The sequence below is a fragment of the Saccoglossus kowalevskii genome, chromosome 7 (genome assembly GCF_978046115.1).
Source record: "Saccoglossus kowalevskii chromosome 7, keSacKowa6.1, whole genome shotgun sequence".
NCBI classification, from domain to species: Eukaryota; Metazoa; Hemichordata; class Enteropneusta; family Harrimaniidae; genus Saccoglossus; species Saccoglossus kowalevskii.
The window spans coordinates 28974718-28999168 of NC_140647.1; the positions used below are offsets into that span (position 1 = coordinate 28974718).

General features: G+C 34.7%; 2 protein-coding genes across 2 annotated transcripts; one reads left to right on the top strand and one right to left on the bottom strand.

Annotated features, from left to right (window-relative positions):
* Positions 1–1063: 1063 nt before the first annotated feature.
* Positions 1064–13792, bottom strand: LOC144348142 (putative methyltransferase-like protein 24). Its single transcript, XM_078007641.2, has 7 exons — positions 13705–13792; positions 13451–13524; positions 5505–5581; positions 5087–5355; positions 3046–3117; positions 2431–2581; positions 1064–1504 (listed from the first exon to the last, which is right to left on the bottom strand). The coding sequence occupies exons 1-7, from the start codon at positions 13710–13712 to the stop codon at positions 1190–1192; spliced, it is 966 nt and encodes a 321-aa protein (XP_077863767.2). The 5' UTR covers positions 13713–13792; the 3' UTR covers positions 1064–1189.
* Positions 13793–17813: 4021 nt separating this feature from the next.
* LOC146740913 (uncharacterized) lies at positions 17814–18446 on the top strand. The gene has a single exon (XM_085501895.1). The coding sequence runs from the start codon at positions 17814–17816 to the stop codon at positions 18444–18446; it is 633 nt and encodes a 210-aa protein (XP_085358021.1).
* Positions 18447–24451: the final 6005 nt, after the last annotated feature.

Below are 24451 nucleotides of genomic sequence, written 5' to 3' on the forward strand. Positions count from 1 at the left end.
CAATCTAGTAAGCTGACTTTCATTAAGCTTTTGGATAAATCATACAAATACTATCGAGCTATCGAGTGACCTGAACATCACTACATTAAACTACACTACACTACACTACACTACACTAAACTACACTACACTACACTACACTACACTACACTACACTACACTACACTACACTACGCATTGAGACATTGAATGAAGTAGTGACCTTAAACCTGTTTATCATGAATGGTAAAACCTACCTAAGTGATCACACGATCGTAATTTGTTAAATTTGTAACACATAGTAAATATTTAGATAATATAGAGCAGAGAAGACGAATTCAAGGCGGTACGTTGGGAGGATAATTCACAGTGTACGTTTATTAAAAGCACTGTAGCTTTGACAATAGAGTACGAATACGAAATATATTTGGAGTCGCACTGGGACTGATCATTAACATTCCTGGGGAACACCATTGAGAATAGGCACTTTGTTCGAAATGCTACATAACATTATCCCACCATTACAGGAGAATGACAAGGTAAAGTCTGGGTTCATCTCTAGACGACATAAAACATGGTGAACTGATATTTGATACTACAGTGCGTATAGCCCCACTGAGTGTATGACAATCGACACCTTTTTTAATTGTATAGCTCAGCGCGACAACGTTTTGTGAAATACTAATATCGCGTTATAGCCGTGATTTTATTGTGTGTAAGATCACACTACATTCGTTTACTTGTTATAGTGAGTAGTGGAATCACATCAAATTATAATTCTATTTAATTAAAGTTTTGAGATTCCTTTGAAAAACTCATCTCCGTTATTCACAATAGTGTTATATTTGTTTGTATTGCTGTTTTGTATAACTTGTTACTTACCTTTGACACAGGGTATATATACTTGACTGATTACGCTTGATTAATGTGAGATAAGCATAAAGCAGCTATATAGAGCAAATAAAGCAATCGACGGTTATATTTTGGGGATTGGGATAATAAACTGATTCGTTACAATAAGTAAAGAAAATACATTTTATAGCAAAATCATTAAGATTAGTAATAATAAAATGAGAACTCTTACTTATGTTTAGCACTATTTATTAATACATGACCACACGTGTACGCGTTACAAAACGAGTAAAATCCAAGCGAACAAGACAGACGTTATATCAGAATATCAGCATTCCCACAACACGTGATGAAAGATTTAGTTTTTCTTTTCAATAAATTTCATATTGACCCAATAAAATTCGACCCAGCAGAACGGTAAATCAGGGTGCTTCCTCGCCATACTTTCATTTTCATGCCATTTCCATAGCTTGAAACCATTTTGTTCAAAGGCCATCTTAAGGCCCCGGTAAAAGCTTAAGACCAGGTCTTTGTCGTTTGACGTCATAATATATGAGAAGTGAAGTTCAAATGCCACCACTTTTATATCACTGAGAATACCACTTTCGATCACTTGATGTAATATCAGATATTCACCACCCTCAATATCGAACTTCAGCACATCAATGATTTTCTATATGAGTAAAAAAGTTAATCCTGAACAAATACTAAACAATGAACGAAATGTCAAATATCAACAATAAATAATTATATGCGAGGCATTCCATGTCTTTTACTAGATTTTATGTATATTGCTAAGACCAAGTTGTAAATGTTAAAGTCATACATTGTATGTATCCATACATACATAACTCATTCAACTGTTCCTACCTAGTATGCCACAAAAAATAATATCTCTCGAGATTTAGAAAACAAATGATTTAGTACTCGTTACTCCACACATCTTGGAAATGAGCCAAACTACATACTTATATTCGTTCACGTATGTTCACTGGCACTTAATTGCAAATATATATTTATACTTAAAAAATACTTTTCTTTTTAGTTTTTTAGTTCATACATGTTATTCATTTCCTGTTTCTGCTATAATTGGATTCTGGAAATGGTATTTATTTTCAAATTAAACCAAGATTTATTTAGTATAGTCTAAAATTGAATTGAAATGTGTATTATATTAAAACAAGGCCTGTATTTGGCTCAGTTTTTGCAGCAATGATCATTAAATTTATCGATTTCAGAATTTTTGAAGAAGTCGGGGTTTCTTTCATTCTAGTAATTTTATGTACATATGTTTTTCTAAATGACACTTAGAATTAATAGAACAATAGAATTAAAATTCTGTAAAAATGATTTCGGACTGATGTGCTGTTTCTCACAAACAGCGTTGAATGACTTCATCAATTGTGTATATTAGATGTAAATACATAACCATATTGTTATTTCAAAATACCAAAAAATGGACACTATTTGGCGGTCTGTGTACATAAAATAAAAGAAGTAAAATTTTCTAAAAATTGTCGGTGTGATATACATTTGTTATGGCTTGTGTACTCTATATGATTTCGTATATACAGGGAATTAATATCTAGATCTACTCACATTTCCGTGGTGTAACATTTCTCTTATTGAGGATAGAGTTCTAGCTTTCCAATGGCTCCCATGAAGCTTTAAGTTATTTACGTTATCTCCATATAGACCAATATTATAGAACCAGACACGTTCTGAATGTTTATGATTCTCTAAACCAATTCTATGAAAGAACAAATGATGATATGGCAACAACACTTTTGCAAAGGTAGCTACTATGTATGTGATGTGTAAAACACACGACGTGCATTCGAATGTCGTGTAGTTCGTTAAATTCGCCGGGTGAAATTTATCCAAGCATTCATGAAACCTGGTTCTGTTACGTAATTCTTTATTACAGATCGAGTCAGACCTCTGGAAACGATGGCCGTGAACAAACAAACAAACAAACAAACAAACAAACAAGTCATGTTTATTGTAATCTATTAGTGCAGTGTGCGATTTGTTGGTTCAATGGATTATTTTACGTGAATTATCATTTGATGAAGTTGTGAATGTGGAATCGTTTATAGTTGTATCTTTGCGTATTTTACCAAAGTGACATACTTCATCGAAAAGAAAAGTAAACTCTCAGTAAGCACGACTTGCAGTAATACTTATATTACAATAACAAACGAAAACACTCACGTGGGGTCAAATGCGTAGACATTGCATCCATAATTAGCGATAGCATCGTCAAAAGACCAGTCATTATTAATACTATAATGATAGAAAACACATATTTATTAGTAAAAGCGGATACATAAAAATGTTGAATCGGGACGGAATGTCAGATAGTGGGTGCATGGTTTTGACAATTATTAGTTCTCATAAGAACATTAACAATAAACAATTGTATCTTTTTCCGAATTTACTTCATAATTATTATTCAATTCATGGTACATCAAACAAAACATGCTCTCAAATCTACCACAATTAGTGCTACATGCATTATTTCCAGAAAGATGACAAGGAAGCAAACTCATTTTCCCTACATGGATACAGCACATTGGTAAGTGCAGCTGTTTAATAACATATGAATATATCAAGAATATAGTGTAACATCTTGCAAATGGGATGATGCCATATATAACTATTAGTTATCACAGAAAGTGTCAAAGTTCAAAAATCATGAACACAAATATAAAGTGAAAACTACATGGTGATCCAGTAGGAAGATCTCGAAGACGGACAAAGAGCCACTATGTATATAACAAAAATGTTCTTGACACCTGTGAAATGTGTAAAGCATTTCAATCTAAGATAGTATAACTTCACTACATAATAAAGATCTGAGAAATGCAAGGATACTAAAAGGTGAAACCGATGTTGAAACTAATGTAAACAGTTGATTAAATCCTTTTGAGCAACATAATCGAGTTCTAATCAACCTTTCAGCCACAGTTACTGCACCATGCATTACGATGGATATAAATGTGGTCATGAAGCAAAAACAAGCTTTGTTCAAACTCTTCTTATTGGTAATTCACCAGTAAAGAATATTTATGGTCGGATACCATGAATGAGATCTAAAACTTTCAAAGTTTCACATGGTAAAATGTATTGGCATAGGTCAGGTCAATTATCGTGATGTATTCTTACCGGTGTATTCATAATGTCCCTTACATTTTTAGGACAAATTGTAACCCTGGTGTTTCAGTAATTGTGGAACAAAAGTCATAACAAGATGTGTTGATATAAAACAAATAGCACAAAAGGTACATGTATAGCATTTGTTGGTTTGCATGCACTAACTCGTTGTGCTTCGGTAAACGGCTTCGCTGGGAAGGAAAGGAGTCTAGCATTCCATCTGATAAAAACACATCCGTGATTTGTTTGTCACCTGTATGATTTTAAGAATACTCATTAAGACATTAACACATTCAGACACAAGGAAGTCACATAAGCTCCAACCAAATGATGGTTCTCTGGAGAGTCACTGTCAGCGTGCAAATTACCAGGCCTGCATCTTGAGAATATACATTAAACCAATGCCCAAGATTGACAATGCTCTAGATTATGTAATCTCATAAAATGTGTTTGTATGCAAAACGCCTTAAAGTGCACAGAGTATACTGAACAAAAAAGTGAACTATATGACAGTTCTGAAGATGATAATGATAATGATGATGAAGGTTGATAAGTGATAAAATAACACATAATATATTGAACATATTTGTTATTGGTGATTAATCAATCGATTATCTATTTAACTGTAAACATGCTTTTATATTGGTAACAAATGCGTGAAATATTGTTGATTTAAATTATTAACATTGGCAACCCAACTCGTGTCCATTACAATATACAATTATTTGCTGGTGGGAAAACGTTGTAAAGGTACTCTCCATGCATAAGCCCTTCAACAAAGTGTATGCAAATTACAGCAACGTGGCAAATCAAATCATGATTAGCTTTTTCACCTTTGATCACATTATTTAAATGTTAATGAGTAGCAGACTATATATTTATAAAGAGAAACACCCATGGCCACAGATGTGCATGCGTGAATTGTGAAATATTATTGTATACGCTTTACTCGAATAATAAGGCTAATCAGTCAAACAATGCATACATAAATCATTTATATGTGTTGACATGATCTTTACCAGGACTACATAAAGTGTGGTGCCTTCTCAATCTCACCTATGATATGATTCAGGTAATATATAATGATACATTAACTCACCCAAATGAATAGACAATGCAGTTATTAGGAAGAATACCAACGTCCATGCAAATGTTCCATCCACCGTCTCCAGATTTTCCGAATCGCGTATCATTCTGACACTTGTACGTGATAGTGTGTAAATACTTCACCATTGTTTCTTTTATCTGGCTCAATGTGAGGTTATCATCAAGTTTCAAGTCGTAATTAGTGGGTACTTTTAAAAGTGCGCTTGGAGGTTTCAACATCGACAGATTTTGTTTCACAGGAGGTTCCAGGTATTCATTAAACTGTCGTTAAGAAAAAAAAATTGAGACGTTTTAATGCTTAAGGTATGTGCGAAATCAGTTTACCAAAGGTATACAAAGTTTTTTCCGATCATCGCATATATATGTTCATATACGTTTTCATTCAATCACGAAAAATCATTATAAAATACCTTATTGTTTGGACTGAATTGTGGCACCATTTTTTTCGAGGTTGGAGATGTCGTTAATGTTTGTGACATTTTTGTTTCTAAAATAAAGCATAAATAAAGGACCACAAGTTCATGACAATTTGATATGGGACACATTGAACGAAGTTGCACATTTGCAAATTTATCCAGCCTTGTGGTTAAAATAGTAATACTGTTTCACAGAAGATCTTATTTTTTACACTAATTTAACCGTATTTTGAAATGTTTATCTCTATACTATCTATATATATTATATATATACTAGTGCAGTTGTATTATTCCCTCAATATAACATGATGAATGGTGAACAGTCTTGTGAGCTATTTACACTTTATGTGTAAAAATGTAGTTGGCCAGATATTACTCAAAATGTGTCAAATATTAACCAAAAAAGTTATTTAATAGCTTAAAGAGTATAATCGCAAAGTTGGATATTATTCAAATAAGAGTCATATTATGTGTATAGCTATGTATATATTATTCTATCTGTATCATTAAACATTATAAAAATATCATTCATACTCTGGAGTGAACAGCCTTTCCTTGTAGGACACAACTTTAAAAACAGCGTTTTATCTTATGTATAGTGCTCATTTAAAAAAAAATATTCTAAGTCTTTTACATCTGGTACTGGAGAGAGTGACACTATATAGTTGTTATATTATGAAAATAATTATGCAAATTTTCTATCCTGTATATAGGTTTCTGAATACAATAACTTAATTTTCAACAGTGCTAACCTTAACGCAATGATTATTCATATTGCTTAAAACATACATGTTTCCTTCCGTCAAGGTTCGTGGAAATTACGTTGTGCATTAGCGACATTATTCTATTAAAGCAAACGCACGCAACGTGGATAAGTATGATCTCGGTGCTTATATTAAATATGTGTAAGTAAATATATAATATTACACTTGTCTATAATGCAGATGATTTGTATAGTATTAGTTATTTATACATTCAAGCATTTATTTGAGAAATCTGTTGAGACATTGTGAGTAGCAGGCGTCATCTAGTGGCGAGTTTTTAATCATACTGAAGTTAGAGGTCATCCGACAGCTACAGTTTTTGTTTTATTTGACACATGTAGGAAATCTGAAAATTATTCTTAAATGGTCTGACAGAGGGATCTTACTCTGATATTAACAAAAGTGGAAGTCCTTATACCCGGAATACAATGTTGTTCATGGGTTAGATTATTGTTTCAGTAAGATACTGGAATTTCTGTTTTGTTTTTTGTTTTTTTTGCATCTTGACAGAGGAGAATGTCCTGTATCTAAAACCAGTGAGAACGTTAGTATTCAGGGATGTAGTTTTCCCTGGCTTGAAATATTGTTAGAATTTATGATACGTGCTTTAAATTGTGTTTATAGAATCGGTTATGTTATCGTTAAACTCAGGTCAGTGTTTTATCGAAATATTTTATTTAACTTTAAAGTATGTCATTCGAGCATTAAGCATTTCGAGCTTATGAGCACCGTGAACAATTCTGTTATTATGCTAATAAAATTATGCTAACGAGTGACATAAAGTTTAAAGGTCGGATGTCAAAGTATATATTCACAAAACAGAATACTTAGTAGATTATTGAAGGTTCATTTTATGTATCTCTGGGAACTTATTCATTTGTGAACAGAAATAAAGTGTGAAGAATACATTGATCAATTCTTGGTTTTGTTTACGAGAAAAATCAGCCCGGAGTAGAAATATATTATTGAACGTGACAATTTAGTAAGTCAGTTTGTGAAAATATATCACTGTATATGTATTTATGTGAGCAAATAGGTAGATAGGAACAGATAGGTCAAAAGACACGTTAATAAGTGAGAAAATATTAAATTAACACCATGAAATCATTTCTATGAAATCGTTGGTTCCATTCAGCGAATGTTGACCAGTTCCCACGTGTTGTCTCATGCATGCCATGTAGACAGTTTTATATAACTGCACAGCTGTCATGAACACATTGTCTGATAAAAAACAATGACAATATTACTAATATAGATACAAGTAAATTGGCACGTCGTCAAATTCTATTTACTATTTAGAGACTCCCAGCAAGGCGTTTTATTATTGTATAAACAAAATAGCAAACCATGTTTGTATTTGAATGAATACACCTATACACTCATATTTATAGACATAAATAAGTTTTGCATTAAATTTGAATCACCTATTTGATGAATCAAGGCATATTTGAAAATTCGTGTCCCATTAATTGATATTATTACACATCTGTCAGCGTAACGTAAGTTACAGCGTGCCCTAGTTGTGCGGTATTTTACTGGGTATTTCCATCCTACCATATTAGGAAATGCAAAGTTCAAATATGGAATGATTATGCACGTAAGCGTCCTCTAATAATAAAAAGAAACATGGCTGCCACCAGAGTTTGACCGAATTCAACACAAAGAATTTCGCTGATACTGATCTGAACATTTTTTTACTTCGGCATTCCCATGGTGTATCCTTGGAAGGAAAAGATGTATACTAATTATTATTACTTATTACTAGAATACCTCATGTACTCAGACATTACATTGCGCATCAACCTGCAGTTGTACTGTCTTCGTGCATACCTTGATGTATTTTACCCAAGATACCCTGGATCTGGAATTTGCAGGTGGCAGAACTAGAACTGCCCACTGCTGGGGGCATGGTTGTGGGTACTGGCTCAAGTCACATGGAAAAGTATCCCCGAAACTGAGATCCGTAGTTCTTACTAAACTGGAATTTTGCAAGCTGAATGCATAACCAGACTCCTCTTTGATATGTTGATGATCAATGTCTTGGCAGTGTTGAATATTTGTACGTCGCACATTGTGACGCCAGTGTCACGAAATATGGAATGATTACGCGCGTAAGCGTCCTATAATATTAAAACAAACATGGCTGCCACCAGCCATCTAATCATTCAGGTGAAATTTCTGATGACACAGGTACTAGTGTCCAAACATGAAGTCCCTGAGCAGTTGCTCAAGAGGATTTAATAACAAAATGTCAGATTATTTGTAGGGCTATCTGGGTATTATTGCAAATTTGTTCCTTTACAACCTTTCTGCCATTGCTGCAAAATGCGGAGTTTTATCGCCAACTGGCACTCACACTACTCAAAAATATAGTATTATGCGAATTCCCGATTTAGAGCGAACTTATGTTTTGCGAATATATGCCTCTGAGCTTGGCTTTAAAGCCATCCTGTAGCAATATTACTTTGCTATGATAATGTTGCATTCCCAGTAACATGTGCTAGCCAAAAGATGGGCCACGAAGAGTCACATTATGCAGTGATTGAAAAGGAATATCTTGCAATGGTTTGGGGAATAAAATGGTTTTAGTCGTATCCGTACATTGGTGAATTTAGGATTTAGACAGATCACCATCCTCTAATCTATATGAAGAAATTACTAATAATCGTATTATCGGGCTGTCAAATAATCAGCATATAGAGTCCTGATAATCTAGGATGATATTATTTGCTCAAAAACCCATGGTGTGTATCCTGTAGAGATGCAGTTTACCTGACAGGTATTTTAATTAGTTAATTAGGCAACCAAGATGACCTCCCTTGTCCACAAACACTTTTCGGAAAGCTTATTATATGAATTTTAAAATTTTGTAAGTATTTTTTTTCATGGACACTGTAGTTTGTAATATGCACAAAAATGTTTTTTTTTTGTGGTCAAAAGTGATTTAAAAAAAATAGCTTCTAAACCATGTTTTCTGTCAAAATTGGTTTACGGGTACATCTGTTTACTATGAAGAAAGTGCCGTCTTGAAAACTGTCTACCAGTTGTCAATTTTGCAGGGCAGCAACTCAAATTTCATTACTTAAAGTTTATGCATAAATTAACACCCAGGCTAGTTGTCTGTACGATTGTTGTTACACTGTTCAAGCAAAAACAATGCCCGATGCCATTTTGAAGATAAAAAAATAAACTGCATCTCCACCTCAAACTATAAATTAATTTAATCGATATTTGCTGATTTGATGCTCCAGTTCTCCGTAGCCATGACAACACTAATTGCATTGTTTGATGTGACCACAGTAGCAACTATTATTGCATGGTTTTATCTTATCATGGGGTATATCACAATGTATCTTGATTGTAATTATAAGATTTAATTATTTATTGTAACGAATCATATGTTGTAAACAAGAGTTTCATTGATGTATTTAATTATGTCCATCCTCAGATGTAGAGTTTATAGGCAAGTGTTAGGCGCGTTTACCACTACAATTATACATGTTGGCCGTGATACGTGTTCCTGATGGCATACTGGTCTATGGGTGCTTATCTGGGTGATGAATGTACAGGTGTTGTATACCAATTAAAGATTGACACAACAAACTTTGTAACGTCATGGCCGGTATTTAAAATTACACGGCGTGTTTCTATAAGATTGATGCTCAAGATTTTAGCCCAACGAAGTGAGCGGATCCACAAACTACCATAGCCAAATCCAGCGTTTAACATTATAAAAGTTAAAATCCACATAATTTCTCACGAACATGACTTTTATTTCTAACTGTTATTGAAGATCACGAGGTTATTATGAAGATACCTCAAAGTATGCACAATACAGCAAGAGTATCGACCAACGCGAAGAGAATTCGTATTTCCTAATATGGTAGGATGAAAACACCCCGTAAAATACCGCAAAATTACCGCACGCTGTAACTTCTGGTGTTACGTTGACATATGTATAATAATAGCATAGAATATAACGTCCTTTGAAAGTTGAAAGTAGATTTTTTTGTTTTTAAAGTGCAGCATTGTTTTTCAATTGTAATTGCATATGCTTCACAATATATATAATATAAATAATGTTCAACAATGTATATTTTCAAAACTGTTAGGAATCAAAATATACAAATATTGATGGTTTAACATATTAAAAGAAAAAAACACATCAAAATACAGCGAAAATACAGGTTTGATATTTTAAAACCCTTTTCCAATTTGTTAGTCTTCACCACGTTTTTGATGCTTGTAGATGCTTGTACTGGAACAAGCTGGCACCAGAAACGAGACAGAAACGCACAGCCGGTGGGGTTTATGTCGATGTGCGGTCTGATTACCAAGTAAAATGATAACAGTGGGCCTCGAGTTGTGTCGTTTATTTCCGCCGGTAGTTCGGTGGTTCTCCGATGTCGTTTTCAATTATACATTCCACATTTGTATAAATTGAGAAAAAAATAATAAAAAATGACAGTTTATCAACGTGTGAATTGAATATATTAGGCTATGTGACAAATATGTATCAAGGTGACCAACCGAGATTGCACCCATTATCTGTAAAACCTAGCCGAGCGAAACGACCACTAAGCGACTCATCAATGATGGTTAGTGTAAGTAGTAATTTAAAATAATAATATCATGATCGATTGGCCGATAAGCATTACGCGATGCTTTCAATAGTACACAACTATTTCTGTTTAGAAAAAACTAGTATTCGAACTCGACGATTAATGGCACCCACACTACCTGCAGGCTGACGCTAGCATAGTAGTTCTATGCAGAATCAGTAAAAACCAAAAGCCAATCGTAGAAACGCAGATGATTTGAAACTAACTCACCTATGAAACAATTTTACAAGAAAGCGCCACCTATTATTACAAAGTATAGTATAGTATAGTATATTTTACTTGAAATGAAATCACAAAGTTAATACATGAATTATGGCCAACAGAACATAACACAATATACACACAGTTCAAAATCATTGCCACATATCACATAATATACCCAAACAGCAAAAATACGACACCTTTCATTCCTAAAAATGTCACAAAGGAGCCCCTTGAACATTGAAAATGTCAAAAAGGACTCCGTGCCAATTATAAAACATAATTTACAACCGTTAGTAAGAAGCTCATTGAAAATGAACTTGTTGATTATGAAACGATACATGCTACGTGACTATGGGGGGGGGGGGGGGTAACACATACTGGGTTCTTTCTTATGCTCATGTGTTACCGGTATTAATTATACATTCAAAAATATACATATTCTATTCATTAACAAGAAGATATTGATAGCGAGACAACAGTATATTGAGGAAGGGGGATTTACCAATAGATCGTATTGAGGTCACAAGTGGTCAAACAGGTCGGCGTTTAAGTTTCCGCACTCTGACAACCTTTTTTGAAACAGCTAGGCTATGGTAACAATACGCTACTAAACTTCCAATGCAGTGAAACTGCTCACAATCAATCTGTACTAATAGGTCTGATAGAGCATGAAATAACAGCATGTTCACATGTCCTTCAAATGTTCTTAAATTAACACACTCTCTTTATTCATATAGAGTTATTGGTCTATGGCCCTAGTAATGTTTCAACCCTTCCTGAAGTATACACTGTATACGTCTGGGCTGGCCGTCGACAGTCTTGCCAGTCTTACACACACTAGTCTTAGTTAAGAGTAAGTGAGTATTGTACTTGATTATCGAAGACTTGGGCAGCTCGTAATGGTATTATAATATTATACATGGTCACGTCACTCACTCTCGATCTAATTTCAGACATTAACTTTTGAATGCATTGTGGATTTGTCTTTATATACTTCCGACTATTTCTCACACTATCTGCGGTACAGTTCGAATCAGTAAGAAGTGTATAGATACCAGATTAACTCTAAAAATTTAGTATTAATATATTTAATTTTTTTCAATACATAGATCAACGGAGATCTTGAAAAAACACAACACAGTATAGCCGATAGACACTACATAAATAACAAACAAACAATAAATATGTATAACATTGAAAAGTACTGTTGATGATAAAATATATTGGCCTGGAAACTATTCACTGCAGAAAAAATATGAATATTATTGAAGAATGACATTCGTTTAAAAATAGCTAAGATTTATTAATATTGACTCTTCCCAAACCAAATTTAAAGAGTTATATAAGCAATGTATTGTTATGAGTCAAGCTACTGAGACTGTAGCATGGAAATAAGTCAGCTGTATATGTTTCTGACATATTGTTTCCTGTTATCGAGTTACCCGCAAAATCTTTGATTGACAGTTCGTGTTTAATTCCGCCAATTTTGTGAAGTGGAAATAACATATCCAATAATAGATTGTTTGTGGTAATTGGCCAGTCCACGAGGGACCAATAACACAACACAAATAACAGTTGACAAAATATTCACTAAAAATCTAAAAATATAAAACAACAACTGATTAGTACTGATTACTGAGGAATCACAGCAATATCAGTCTACAGTTTAACAACCAAGCTCAAGAAGCAAAAATATTTCTGGAGATTAAAAAGCAACTTGAACTATAGCTATACACGCCAGAATAGCGCGCTCGTGGTGTATTGTATTGGATTATATTAATTAGTTATGGTATTAAAATTAGTCTATAACTCATGTCCCAATCAAATAAGTTATCCCGGAGCTTCCCCAATTAGTTTAAAATGTTCAACCATAACTGCGCATTCTCGTCTCTCCATATCCGCTCATGGATTTCTCTCTCTCCTTTACAGGTTTGTGTTCATGTAATTCAAATAAAAAAACTAACTATCTGGAGGGAATATGTTCCTAGCCACATGCGATGTTTTTGCCAAAATGTTGCAAATTACATGAAAATTGGGCTTTAATCATGTTTAGCTTTAGTTGATATTGATGTGCTATGCTGACCATCGTTATCAGCTATTACCCTGTAAAGCTGTACGGCTGTTGACCATGGGCAAACTCTCCAGCAATGCAGTTAAACAACCTACAATATTGGAAGACACTTAAATTGCATCATGTGGTTGTACTCCAGAATAGGGATTGAAATCGATATAATCAACTGTTCTGTTGTAAGTGAATGTGAAAAAGAAGAACAGCAATGTTTATTTGATTATGACAACACTCACATAATTTTTAAATATTAACTGTCATGGTACATAACTGGTAACTTACCCATCCAATAATGTATCACACAGACACATATGCACAATGCGACGCACATAAACACACCTTTAAACGATAACCACCTAAAAATAAAAAAATAAACGTGAACCTCCTTTGCTCAGAAAACAAATCAAACTACCCGTCTTGAATCTCATTTTCTATTCTCAAAGTATTTCGACCAGGTATACAATTGAGATGTACTAAACATTATAATTACGTAATTATAAACATGAAATAACTGGTCACAAATGAATCAATCTTACCTATTCATTTTTCCAGCAAATGTATGAGTTTAGGTGCAGTCAAACAGTAACGCTAAAATGACACACCACCACCGAGCTAAACCAGCTGTTGACCAACTAAACAGTGTGCGTGCTTTTGGTTAGATGTGGAATTACTAATTCACGTGATGACAGACAAACTAACAATCACAGTACAATCATACAGTTTTTATCACCATCAAACACAATGACAATTAAAGCAGTCTTGAGGCAAAGTCCAAGCAGGGAAAGCCATGTTGTACAATGAAAGTACAGTTTAATTGGTGAAGATGAACGTGGTGGAGGTTGCCATGAATGACACGTTTTCGTCATAATTATCTTTCCCTGACACAGTCACAGGTCAGAGTACTTATTGTGTGTACTCAATCCAAAATGGTAACCCTTGTAAACGACTAAATTAGTGTGATTTGTTTACTACAAATTAAATGTTATATCATTATGAGAAATAGGTTGCTGGAGATTTTGTAATTTTCTACTGAAATATTGAGTTCAACTGCTAAACCCCTGGAATTATAAATTATTCTCAATTTCATGGGGAACTATTTTTCATAAAATTTTTCACTATGGCGACTAAAAGTAATAGTTCAGAGCAACTAGTCAAAACATTAATTTGAAATATATGCTTGAATTCTGGGCCCGTCATACGGGACATTCAAAAAGGAAACATAATAAAAGTGTTGAGACTATTCACAAATTTAGCTTTGGGAAATATATATAGTTTCTATATAGTTGAAACCGCCCTTAGAGGGCAGACATCATCATCTGCTAGATACGTGAATGTTATGTTATGCAAGCAACAGCATGGAAGACCATGTGCCATTAAGGTAGAGATGCAGTTTATTTTGCAAATTTTGACAAATTTCACTTTTTTTATTTTTGATGGCATTGTATGAACATCTGTATTCTGTGAAAATTTGAAATTAAAATCATTAGTGGAAATTCAATGGAGATGTAAATCAGCATATATATTTTTACTTAACTATAAAATATGCAAATTAGCAATTATCTCAGCTTCTAGACGCTTTGACCTTTTCTTTTGAAATTTTCACAAATGATTGACAATGTATTTATCTTCAAAACGCCGTCGTGGCATTTTTGTTGGTTGAACGGTGTTACAACAATCGTACGACAAATAGCATGGATGTTAATTTAGGCATAAACTTGAATTAGTTAAATTTTAGCTGCTGCCCAGCAAAATTGACAACTGGTAGACAGTTTTCAAGACGACATTTTCTTCATAGTAAACAGATGTACCCGTAAACCAATTTTGACAGGGAACAGAGGCATGTAGAAGGTATTTTTTTTAATTTGTTGACCAAAAACACTTTTTTGGCATATTTCAAACTACAGTGTCTATAAAAAAAACTTACAAAATGTTTAATTCATACAATAAGCCTTAGTATATAGTTTTGTTGACAAGGGAGGTCATCTTGGTTTCCTAATTAACTAATTAAAATACCTGTCAGGTAAACTGCATCTCTACAGGATACATACCACGGGTTTTTGAGCAAATAATATCATCCTAGATTATCATGACTCTATATGCTGATTATTTGACAGACAAAATGATTGAAGATATATAGCCCGATAATCCGACTATTAGCAAATTTTTCATATAGATTACAGGCTGGTGATCTGTCTAAATCCTAAATTCAAAAATGTACGAATACGACTAAAACCATTTTATTCCCCAAACTATTGCAAGATATTCCTTTTCAATCACTGCAGAATGTGACTATTCGTTGCTCATATTTTGGCTAGCACATGTTACTGGGAATTTTTAAATAAAATTTTTAAATTCATACAATGAGCTTTCCGAAAATATATAGTTTTGTGGACAAGGGAGGTCATCTTGGTTGCCTAATTAACTAATTAAAATACCTGTCAGGTAAACTGCATCTCTACCTTAAAATCATGTAATCAGACTGTCAGATTAAATTTTGTATGTAATGCAAGTATCTGAAGACTGTGTTTACATCGCTGGGAAACATGCCCTAGCTGCACTCCCTCATCAGCATAATTTTAAATCCAGTGACTAAAAAGCGTTTTACGCATGCGCAGAAATCATTGACACGTGATTGTTTTGGTTAAGTGATACCATGCACCCAAAGTGTTTGATCATGTCGAGTCAGGGTCATGGTCAAGATCACGTGTCAAAAACACGACCGACCATTCGTCCTGCTGCTGAGACAACGCTTCATTAAGGTAAGCCTGATACAATTGATGATATTACACTCCTTTTGATTGGATTTGCTAAACGTGTTTATCTGTTTATTTGGGGAACCATATCCTCAAAACTTTGTTGAATTTTTTTTCAAATATTTTGGTTGATTGTGTTTTGTAAAATTGTATTGGTGGTCATTGTGGTGTTTTTTCATGATTCGCCATCAGTTAGTTTGGCGATATCATAAACGCTGGAAATCGTGTCAACAACGGGCATAACGCTAGCATATGAGACTCATTGTTTTTTCTTCATTTATTTTTGTTTTTTTGATGAACTTATTTATTTGTATTTGCAAGGTGCGAACTATTTTTTTCTAAGATTTAGCTCTGCAGATGTTTTATCTGGTTTATATAAGTGTTATTATAGTGATTATTCTAATCTGAATATTCTGATTATTCTTTGAGAGTTTCTTACAAATGAGAAACACTCACTCCATGATGTCACAAGAAAGACGGATGATTGGCAGAATGGTTCTGTTTAGTTACCTGTAAATCTTATGTTTACATCTCGTACACAAGATAAGACAACGCAACAGACTAACAAGACGTTATACAAGAAAATAGCTTCAGTAGTGAGCGATAACGCGCAGTATAATTGCACTGGGACATCAATTAAGAATCATTTATTTCAGTCATTTGACTAATTTCTAACTAATCATCGTGATGAAAGCTCTTGAAAGAGGTGTAACAAACGATTAGCAAGGGTTTACTATCTTGCTTTCTGAAGTGGAGGGCGATAGAAAGATTCCTAAAAGAAATAAAGTAGCAGGCTGAACTGCTTCAAGAAAGTGGACTAATAATAATAAACTTTTATTTGTCTTACAACCAGTTAAATGCAACGAGCATCAATCTATGGTATTTACAATTATATTGTGGCTTTAAAAGGTTAACTTCCAATTAGGTGATTATTTTGCGTAGTTTATACTCCGGTAGTGACGATTTCTGCTCACCGATTCAACCGAACACCGGTAAATTTTGCCGTCGATTGCACTGGAGATGGCTGATGTTTTGTTGTTGTTAATAATCGGAGAAAATCGTGAATACCAAAAGTTCATCAAAATGTATTGTGCAAATTGAACAGGAATTTTAGCTTTCAAAGACAATAGAAAAGTTCATTGGAGTATCTAACCACTTTTTCCTTGAGATGATAATGTCTTCATCGCCGGAGGGCGTTTCCTGATAATGTTCGTAACAGAAAACCACTTCGTCTAAAACATATAATCGGTGCTGCACAGACAATTTGTTGTTATGTACTCCGTCAGTGTCAAAGCTACTTTTTTTCATTCATTCGTATGGATTAATATGATTTAAGACGTATTTGAAAATAGGTTTTGTCAATAGTGAAATAATGAAGTGAAATAATTTCAACTACGAATCTAAAGTTGAAACTGATTTTAACTGAAGTTAGAGGGCGCTGTCCGCGGTACATGAAGGCAACAGGATCGTCTCCGGTAAACACGTAATTTTGCTTTCTATTATAGCATCTATACCTCGGACAATCACATGTTCATCTTTTATAAAGCCTGGTGAGTCTATATAACCAACTTTTAGTGCCATATCTACTGACGATTTCCACGTAAAGCAAGTTTTACTTGCACCGGCTTAGTTGTCACTGTGATCAAGTACGGCTCTTTGTTCTACGGAGATCATTACCATATTCTATTCAAAGGTAGATTGATAGAACAATGCCAAAAACGTGCCAAGATTGTGGTGGAGGATGACACATTTCTTTGTAATAAGAAGCGTATTCCCCTGGCAAAGAAACTCCTATACTCCCAACAACAATTGAAGATCGTTTGGATGACATCAGCCGTCAACTAAGCTGTATAACTGAACTTACACTCAGTATAAGAGAAATTAAGGCCTCAATGGACTTTCTTAATGATATCGTGGAAAATCAAAAAGAATTAATCATCACACTAGTAGAAAGGAATAAGAAATTGAAAGATTGTAACGCTAATCTTGTTCAGCGTAATACTGTCTTAGAAAAGACCAGTGAAGAGCAAAATCAGTATAGTAGAAGAGACAACATCGAGATACGTGGTATACCAGAAGTCACAACTGAAAGTACCAATGAAATATCACTTAAAGTTATACAGAAGATTGTTCCAAATGTGACATCAAGGGATATTGAAATCACCCACAGAATAGGAAAGATCATCCCACCAGAAAGAAATGGCGCAACAAATACAAGACATTGGTTAATACCTAGAATTGTTAAATTCGCTGGACGAAGAAAAAGAGATGAAGTGTGCCGTGAACGAAAGAAAATAAATCAGATAACCACAGACAATCTAGGGTATAGAGAAACGTGTAAAGAATATATAAATGAAAATCTGACACCAACTGGTCGAAATTTACTGAAATTAGCCAGTGCTAAATGCAAAGCTACAAATTACAGATTTCTGTGGACAAGAAATGGTCAAGTCTATGTTAGAAAGGCAGAAGGTACACCACATATTATAATCAAGAGTGAGTTTGACATTTCAAAAATAGTTTAAATTACTTGTAAATATATCCTATACTGTTTATACATATAACTAACCATGGAAGATGACAATGATCACCAATTATTCAATATTCACTGTTCGTCATATACCATTCCCAAGTTCAATACTGCATTCTCCAATTCACTCGACACATTCTCTATATCTCATATTAATATTCGATCTCTTAGAATTAACTATGACAATTTTAATTTATTTTATCAAAATTTGGCAAATTGATAGCAAAAATATTTACAGTTTAACAAATTATTCTTTTGAAACACATTGCAGTGATGATGGTAGAAGAGGTGGAGGGGTAGGCATTTACATTCACAATTATCTACGGTATTCTGTTTTGAACTCAGTTTGTGTCAATAATGCTTTGTTTTTAGAAATCTCTATTGGCAAACACAAATATATCGTTGGAGTATTGTATAGATCCCCAGCTACACAAATTGACAGTTTTATCAGTAATCTTGAGATTACACTGAATGAGATCAAAACACAATACAATGGCTGTATTTTAGTTGGAGATTTCAATATTGACCTGAATAACAATTCTAACCCCAAAGTAAATTTCCTTCTCAATACACTGTCATGTTTTCACCTAGAACAGTTAATCAAAACCCTAAGAAGAATAACAAAAACAAGCCAAACAATAATTGATCACATATATACTGATATATGCAAAACAGATATTTTTTCAGGTACTATCATCTCAGATCTTTCTGATCACCTGCCGGTTTTTGAATTTTTCCCTCTACTGCCAATTCATAAAGATAACAATTATATGTATTCCCGGGATTTCTCCAAATTCCAAGTGAACTCATTTAGATCTGATTTGAGAGCAGAAACATGGGTTGAAGTATTTGATTGTCAGGATGTTAATGTGGCGACCGCTAAATTCAACGATTTTTTTTAAATATGCCATGAGCATGCACCTATGAAATTAAAAAAAGTCAGCAAAAAACGGAGCAAAGATAAACCTTGGATAACATCGGCAATTAGGAAATCGATTAGAACAAAACATCGTTTATTTGGCAATATGGTTACAATTAGATTAGCAGTCACTTGACAGCTATTTTCCGATCTTATTCTCACTTTTGTTCCTGCATTGTATTTAGTTTTTGATTCTATTATTGTATTGGTTATAATAAGGAGAATAGACTTATTTATTATTTATAATTTGCCCGGTGGAAAGTCTCTAAAAACACGGGATTTTGCGGTTTTTTTCGTGGTATCTTCCGGAGACAGGAAGAGGACATCAAGATTAAAACTTTAATCCAATTCACGGATTATAACCCACAATAACTCTAAGAAAATACACAGTTGCCTGTCCCCGTATTTGTAAGGTCTATGACAGGAAGTAGAATTTGCCTTTGATGAATACCGCACTTAGCTGTCCCTGTAATTTTAAGGTCTTTGCATTGGTATGGACACTGAACAGTAAGCACTCTCACGTGTTTCTTCAGGTGCCATGACTGGGTAACATTGGTGTGGTCGCTCATTTGTATGTACTCTTGCATATTATTTCATGTGAGTTGCCTTGTTAAATCGTATTAAATTGTATTGTTGCTCCAAGCTATGCACACACATGTGCCTTTTCAGATTGCATATATTGCAGATTATAGATTGCAGATATCCAGATTACTTCGGAATTGGTTGAAAACTGAAAAGCGTCTGTTTCAGTATAAATTAAATTTAGTCAGCCTATATACTAACGGAAAACTAACAATCGTTTGTGTTTATTAGCATGTAAGTATGATGGGCGTTGTCGTAGCTGATTTGTTGTTGTAACTGGCAACCATGAAGTGTCCACGTGCTTAGTGTGACCTGATTGGTTAATGTTACTATCAATCACCTTGTATTCTCATGATCACTTAGAGGCAACCAATGATGGTAACTCATTGAGGCAACCATTCTATGACGCAAACATAAGGCAGTGCAATTTCTCACTATTTGCAGAAGCGGTGCCTTTTTTCAGAAATATTAATTTTTTTTGCTAATACTGAACCTTACTTTTAAGGTTTATGGAATCAAACTGGTAATTTCACAATGGAATATTACGCCACTACATGCAAAGGGGTTAGATAGAATGTGCAATTATGAGGTCACTTCTAGCATATGACCTACAATTTCATATAATATATGTATTCGTATATCTCGGGCCAACTTATGTACTTATGTTTGAGAATCAGGTTTTGAAAAAAAAAATTAAATACATTTGTTTACAATCCAAAATTGTAGACCCCCTTTCACTGACTGTTTTGTATTAAAAATATCATGGGTGCTGTAACGGAGACATATTAAGTTATGCGATATCTAAATGTTAAGTGCTCGGGTCAGTCAGTTACCCGGAAATAACAAAGTGAACTGCATACGCGATAACTAATTCGGCAAATTGCCATCGCAACATATTGGATGAAGAGAGATTAACTAGATTGGGTCATTGAAAATGGTAACTCGCTTTTACCTTTAAAACCTCCTTTTCACGCGTTTTCGTTCTCAAGTACAAGATATTCCTTCCTCCGTGTTGCTCCGTGTCGTATATCGCGCCACTATAACACCACTCTTCAATTTAGCTACAATTTATATTTCGAGGGATGTACACGAACACAAAATGTTTAGTGAGCTTCTATTTCAATTTGAGACCGTAAAGTGTTTGTTTGCCGTAGATGAAACATTGCAATGAAGACAAGGCCACGTGTACTGACGACATACTAAACATAATTGAAATAGCTTATCTACTATTGTCTTAATTCATGTATAGCATTATATTTTACGCAATATATTTTGGGTGTGGATACGTATAAGAAACGACTTATACACTCCAAAACGCCTTAGCAGCCCCGTCAATGAATATTTGTGAGTTTCAAAAGGTGATATATATATATATATAATTAACTCTTTTAAAAGATTCCTCTCATTAGTAAATAGCGCCCTCACTCAACAATAATTTGAATGAGTGGTTGGTTAGTCAAAAGTTTGATGAGTCAGGTGCATCTATTGACTAAGTTTGTTGTACATAGATGCAAATGAGTATGGGAACCATTAATGATGTAGAGTGTACTGGGAGGGGTGGAGGATTTCATGTTTGTAATGACTGGTTATAATGTGCTATCTCGTTGTTTTCAAGATGCAGCCTGATATTTGTTGCTTTCTTGGTTGTTCAATTATGGCTATGGCTATGGCTATAAGAAGCCATCTTAGACCATTGCACCAAAGATTGGAATTGTTCAATACATGTTAAATTTCATTCCTCGAGTCAGGAGGTATCAGGATTGTCAGCTGTTGAACAATATTTATACCGATGTTTGAATCCATTAATTTCTTTTACTCTGTTAGCAATGAATAAAGGCAATTTCTTATTACTGTTGATCCAATGTAAGGTTATTTGGCTATCACATCACAATACGCGTTCAGTAATGTTCAGTTTTGAAGATAACGCATTGTAAACGAACTTGTTCAATCGCGTGGCAACTAAGACTGCCATCAACTCTGGACGAGGTAAAGTCAGTGTTTTGCAGTTGATCGGCGCGACTCGGGTTTTTTCCATAACAACAGCACCATATGCTTTCATGGAAGCATCAGAGAAAACGTGCAGTTCACAATCGTTTGTGTTGTTGTGTGAGTCATATGTTGTTTCACTCAAATATTGACGATTCAAAGTAGTATTTTGTGATCTCATTGAGATCGTCAGCAATAGATTCCCAATTGTTAGACATAGTCTCATTTAAAGGTTCATTCCAGTGGATTTCCTTTTTCCAGATGTCTTGAATGAGCAACTTTGCCTTCACGTGCACTGGAGATACTAAACAAAGCGGGTCATACAATGACGCTATATGACTTATGACGTCACGTTTCATAATTAATTGTCCCGATGATTGAATGTTAATGTCTCTGTAAGTAAGTGTATCATTCTCGGTATTCCACTGTGTATACCAAGAATACCGACGTCTGGCGCGTTCTTCAGTTTATTATCATTTCCAGCAAGTTTTCGAATCTCACTATTGTTCGAGAATCACGAGCGAAGGTTGAAACCACAAGAACTCATTAGTTGATTGAATTATTTGTAATATTGTACAGGGTCCGATTCAAACATACAACCGGTTATGACGTCATTCACATATATGTTCTGTTTCAAATCGGAGGAGGTCAGAATGTCAAAATTTGCTTCCACCTGCATTTTTCCTACGGCATTCAAAATGAAAGGTGAATACAGAGCGCCGAATAAAACCGATTTGAAGTGACAAGTGACGAATTCGCTCTTGATATCTCTTGGATCAGAAAGCTACAAGAACTTTGTAAGCTTACGTTCATCAGGTCCAAGACGTATTTGGAAAAAGCTTTCTCAATGTCACTTGTCAATGCGATAAGATTTGCGCGGAATCGTAGTAGTGTCGAGATGAGGTCGTTGAGTAACCGTGGTCCAGTCATTAGGCAATCATTTAGGCTAGGAGAATCAGCGTTGTTCTTACAACAACATTCGTATACAATGTGAATTGGCGTGGTCTCGGAATCTTTTTTCACGGATCGATGTGGCAAGTAATGACCACACGCAATGTTATCGTTCTTGACGACTTCAATGAAGTCTTGTTCTTCTTGATCGGTAATTAATCTATCGTAAATGTCAACAACATTTGGCGGTAGACGACGAATCATGGATCGAAACGTTGTAGTTCGTAGGTAGTGGAGCGTGGTCTAGTTTCCGTGGTAACTTAGCAACACAAAACTTTGTCCTCTCGGCGCAAGTGGGTATCGCGATACGACTCGAATTCGGTTTCCTTTGTAGGCGTATTATCGGAGCGTGTATCATCTTTGATGCCAATGGACTTGAGATCTCAGTATGAAGTGATAGCAATGTAAGTTTTGCAAGTGTCAGTCATTACGTGTAGTACATTAGCAGCAGCGGTAGATTTTCCATTAAGTTTGAGACCAGATAATAAGTAACCAGATAAAGATGACAGGGCCGTAGGGCCTTTACCACGTCCAACTTCGTCCCCGACGAATTTCAGTAGTAGTTGGCACCGATTAAAATGTCGATATAGCCCTATCAGATATGGAAGTGTCAATAGTTCGGAATCACAAGATCGAGACGAGGCATTGAGACTCTCCGTTGCAGATTTTTTCATGCGAGAAATTGTCCGATTAGTTCTTTTCTCTCGGAGAACTGAATTTCTTATTCGTCTGTCTTTTCTATGTCGCTGCTCAGTTAGGAGTCTTGAGTTGCGTTGAAAATGTGTTCATCAGTAACGACGAGCCTTGCATACCTATCTTGAACAAGTTTGTACGTCTACCTCCGATTTCTGCTTCCGCCTTTTTGAAGATATTCGTAAGTTGGGCACGGCAAACTGTGCGTTTAATACCAGATGTCCAGCAGTCAGACACGACACGTACTTATCATTGTATAACATGTTGTTTATTACTACGTGAACATAACATAGAAGAGCCCTGAATAAAATACATATCACGGTGTTGAGGGTCTTATCCCGTTTTGTTACATTCAAGCTTACGCGGTATAAACGATGTATATAGCAGTACCATAAACGATACAATATTAGTAATAATAATAAAAGGTTATTACAAGTATACACGAAGGCAGTACAGCTAAAGTATCGACCGACGCACAGCGGAGGTCGATGCGCGGCGTACTGTCTGAGTGTATACTTTGAGATATTCTCGTAATAACCTTGTTATTATACAGCCTTTCCTTTCAAGGATATACCATGGGCATGTCGAAATCTAAAATGTTTAGAACAGAATCCGCGAACCTCTTTGTGTGGAGTCCGGTCAAACCCTGATGGCAGCCATGTTTGTTTTTTTGTTTTTTGCAAATACCCCGCAAAATTACCCATTTCTATTTCCGACACCCACATAGATTGGTTTGGAGGTGTTGCAGGTGCAACCTCTGTTGGTCACCTGATATGTTCAACTTCACACGTACAAATCAATTGTATGTACACAGTAAACAAACAGTTAATATTTTTTTATTTGCCCTCAATTTATAAAAATGTGGAATG

Excerpts from the sequence above, each read along its gene's own strand:
- LOC144348142 (XM_078007641.2), bottom strand. Across the intron at positions 3,118-5,086 it reads TGCATTGTCTATTCATTTGG|TATTAATAATGACTGGTCTT; the intron begins GTGAGTTAATGT and ends CTATCATTATAG. Across the intron at positions 2,582-3,045 it reads GTCTACGCATTTGACCCCAC|AATTGGTTTAGAGAATCATA; the intron begins GTGAGTGTTTTC and ends GTTCTTTCATAG.
- LOC146740913 (XM_085501895.1), top strand. The coding sequence starts at position 17,814 with ATGGACTTTCTTAATGATATCGTGGAAAATCAAAAAGAATTAATCATC.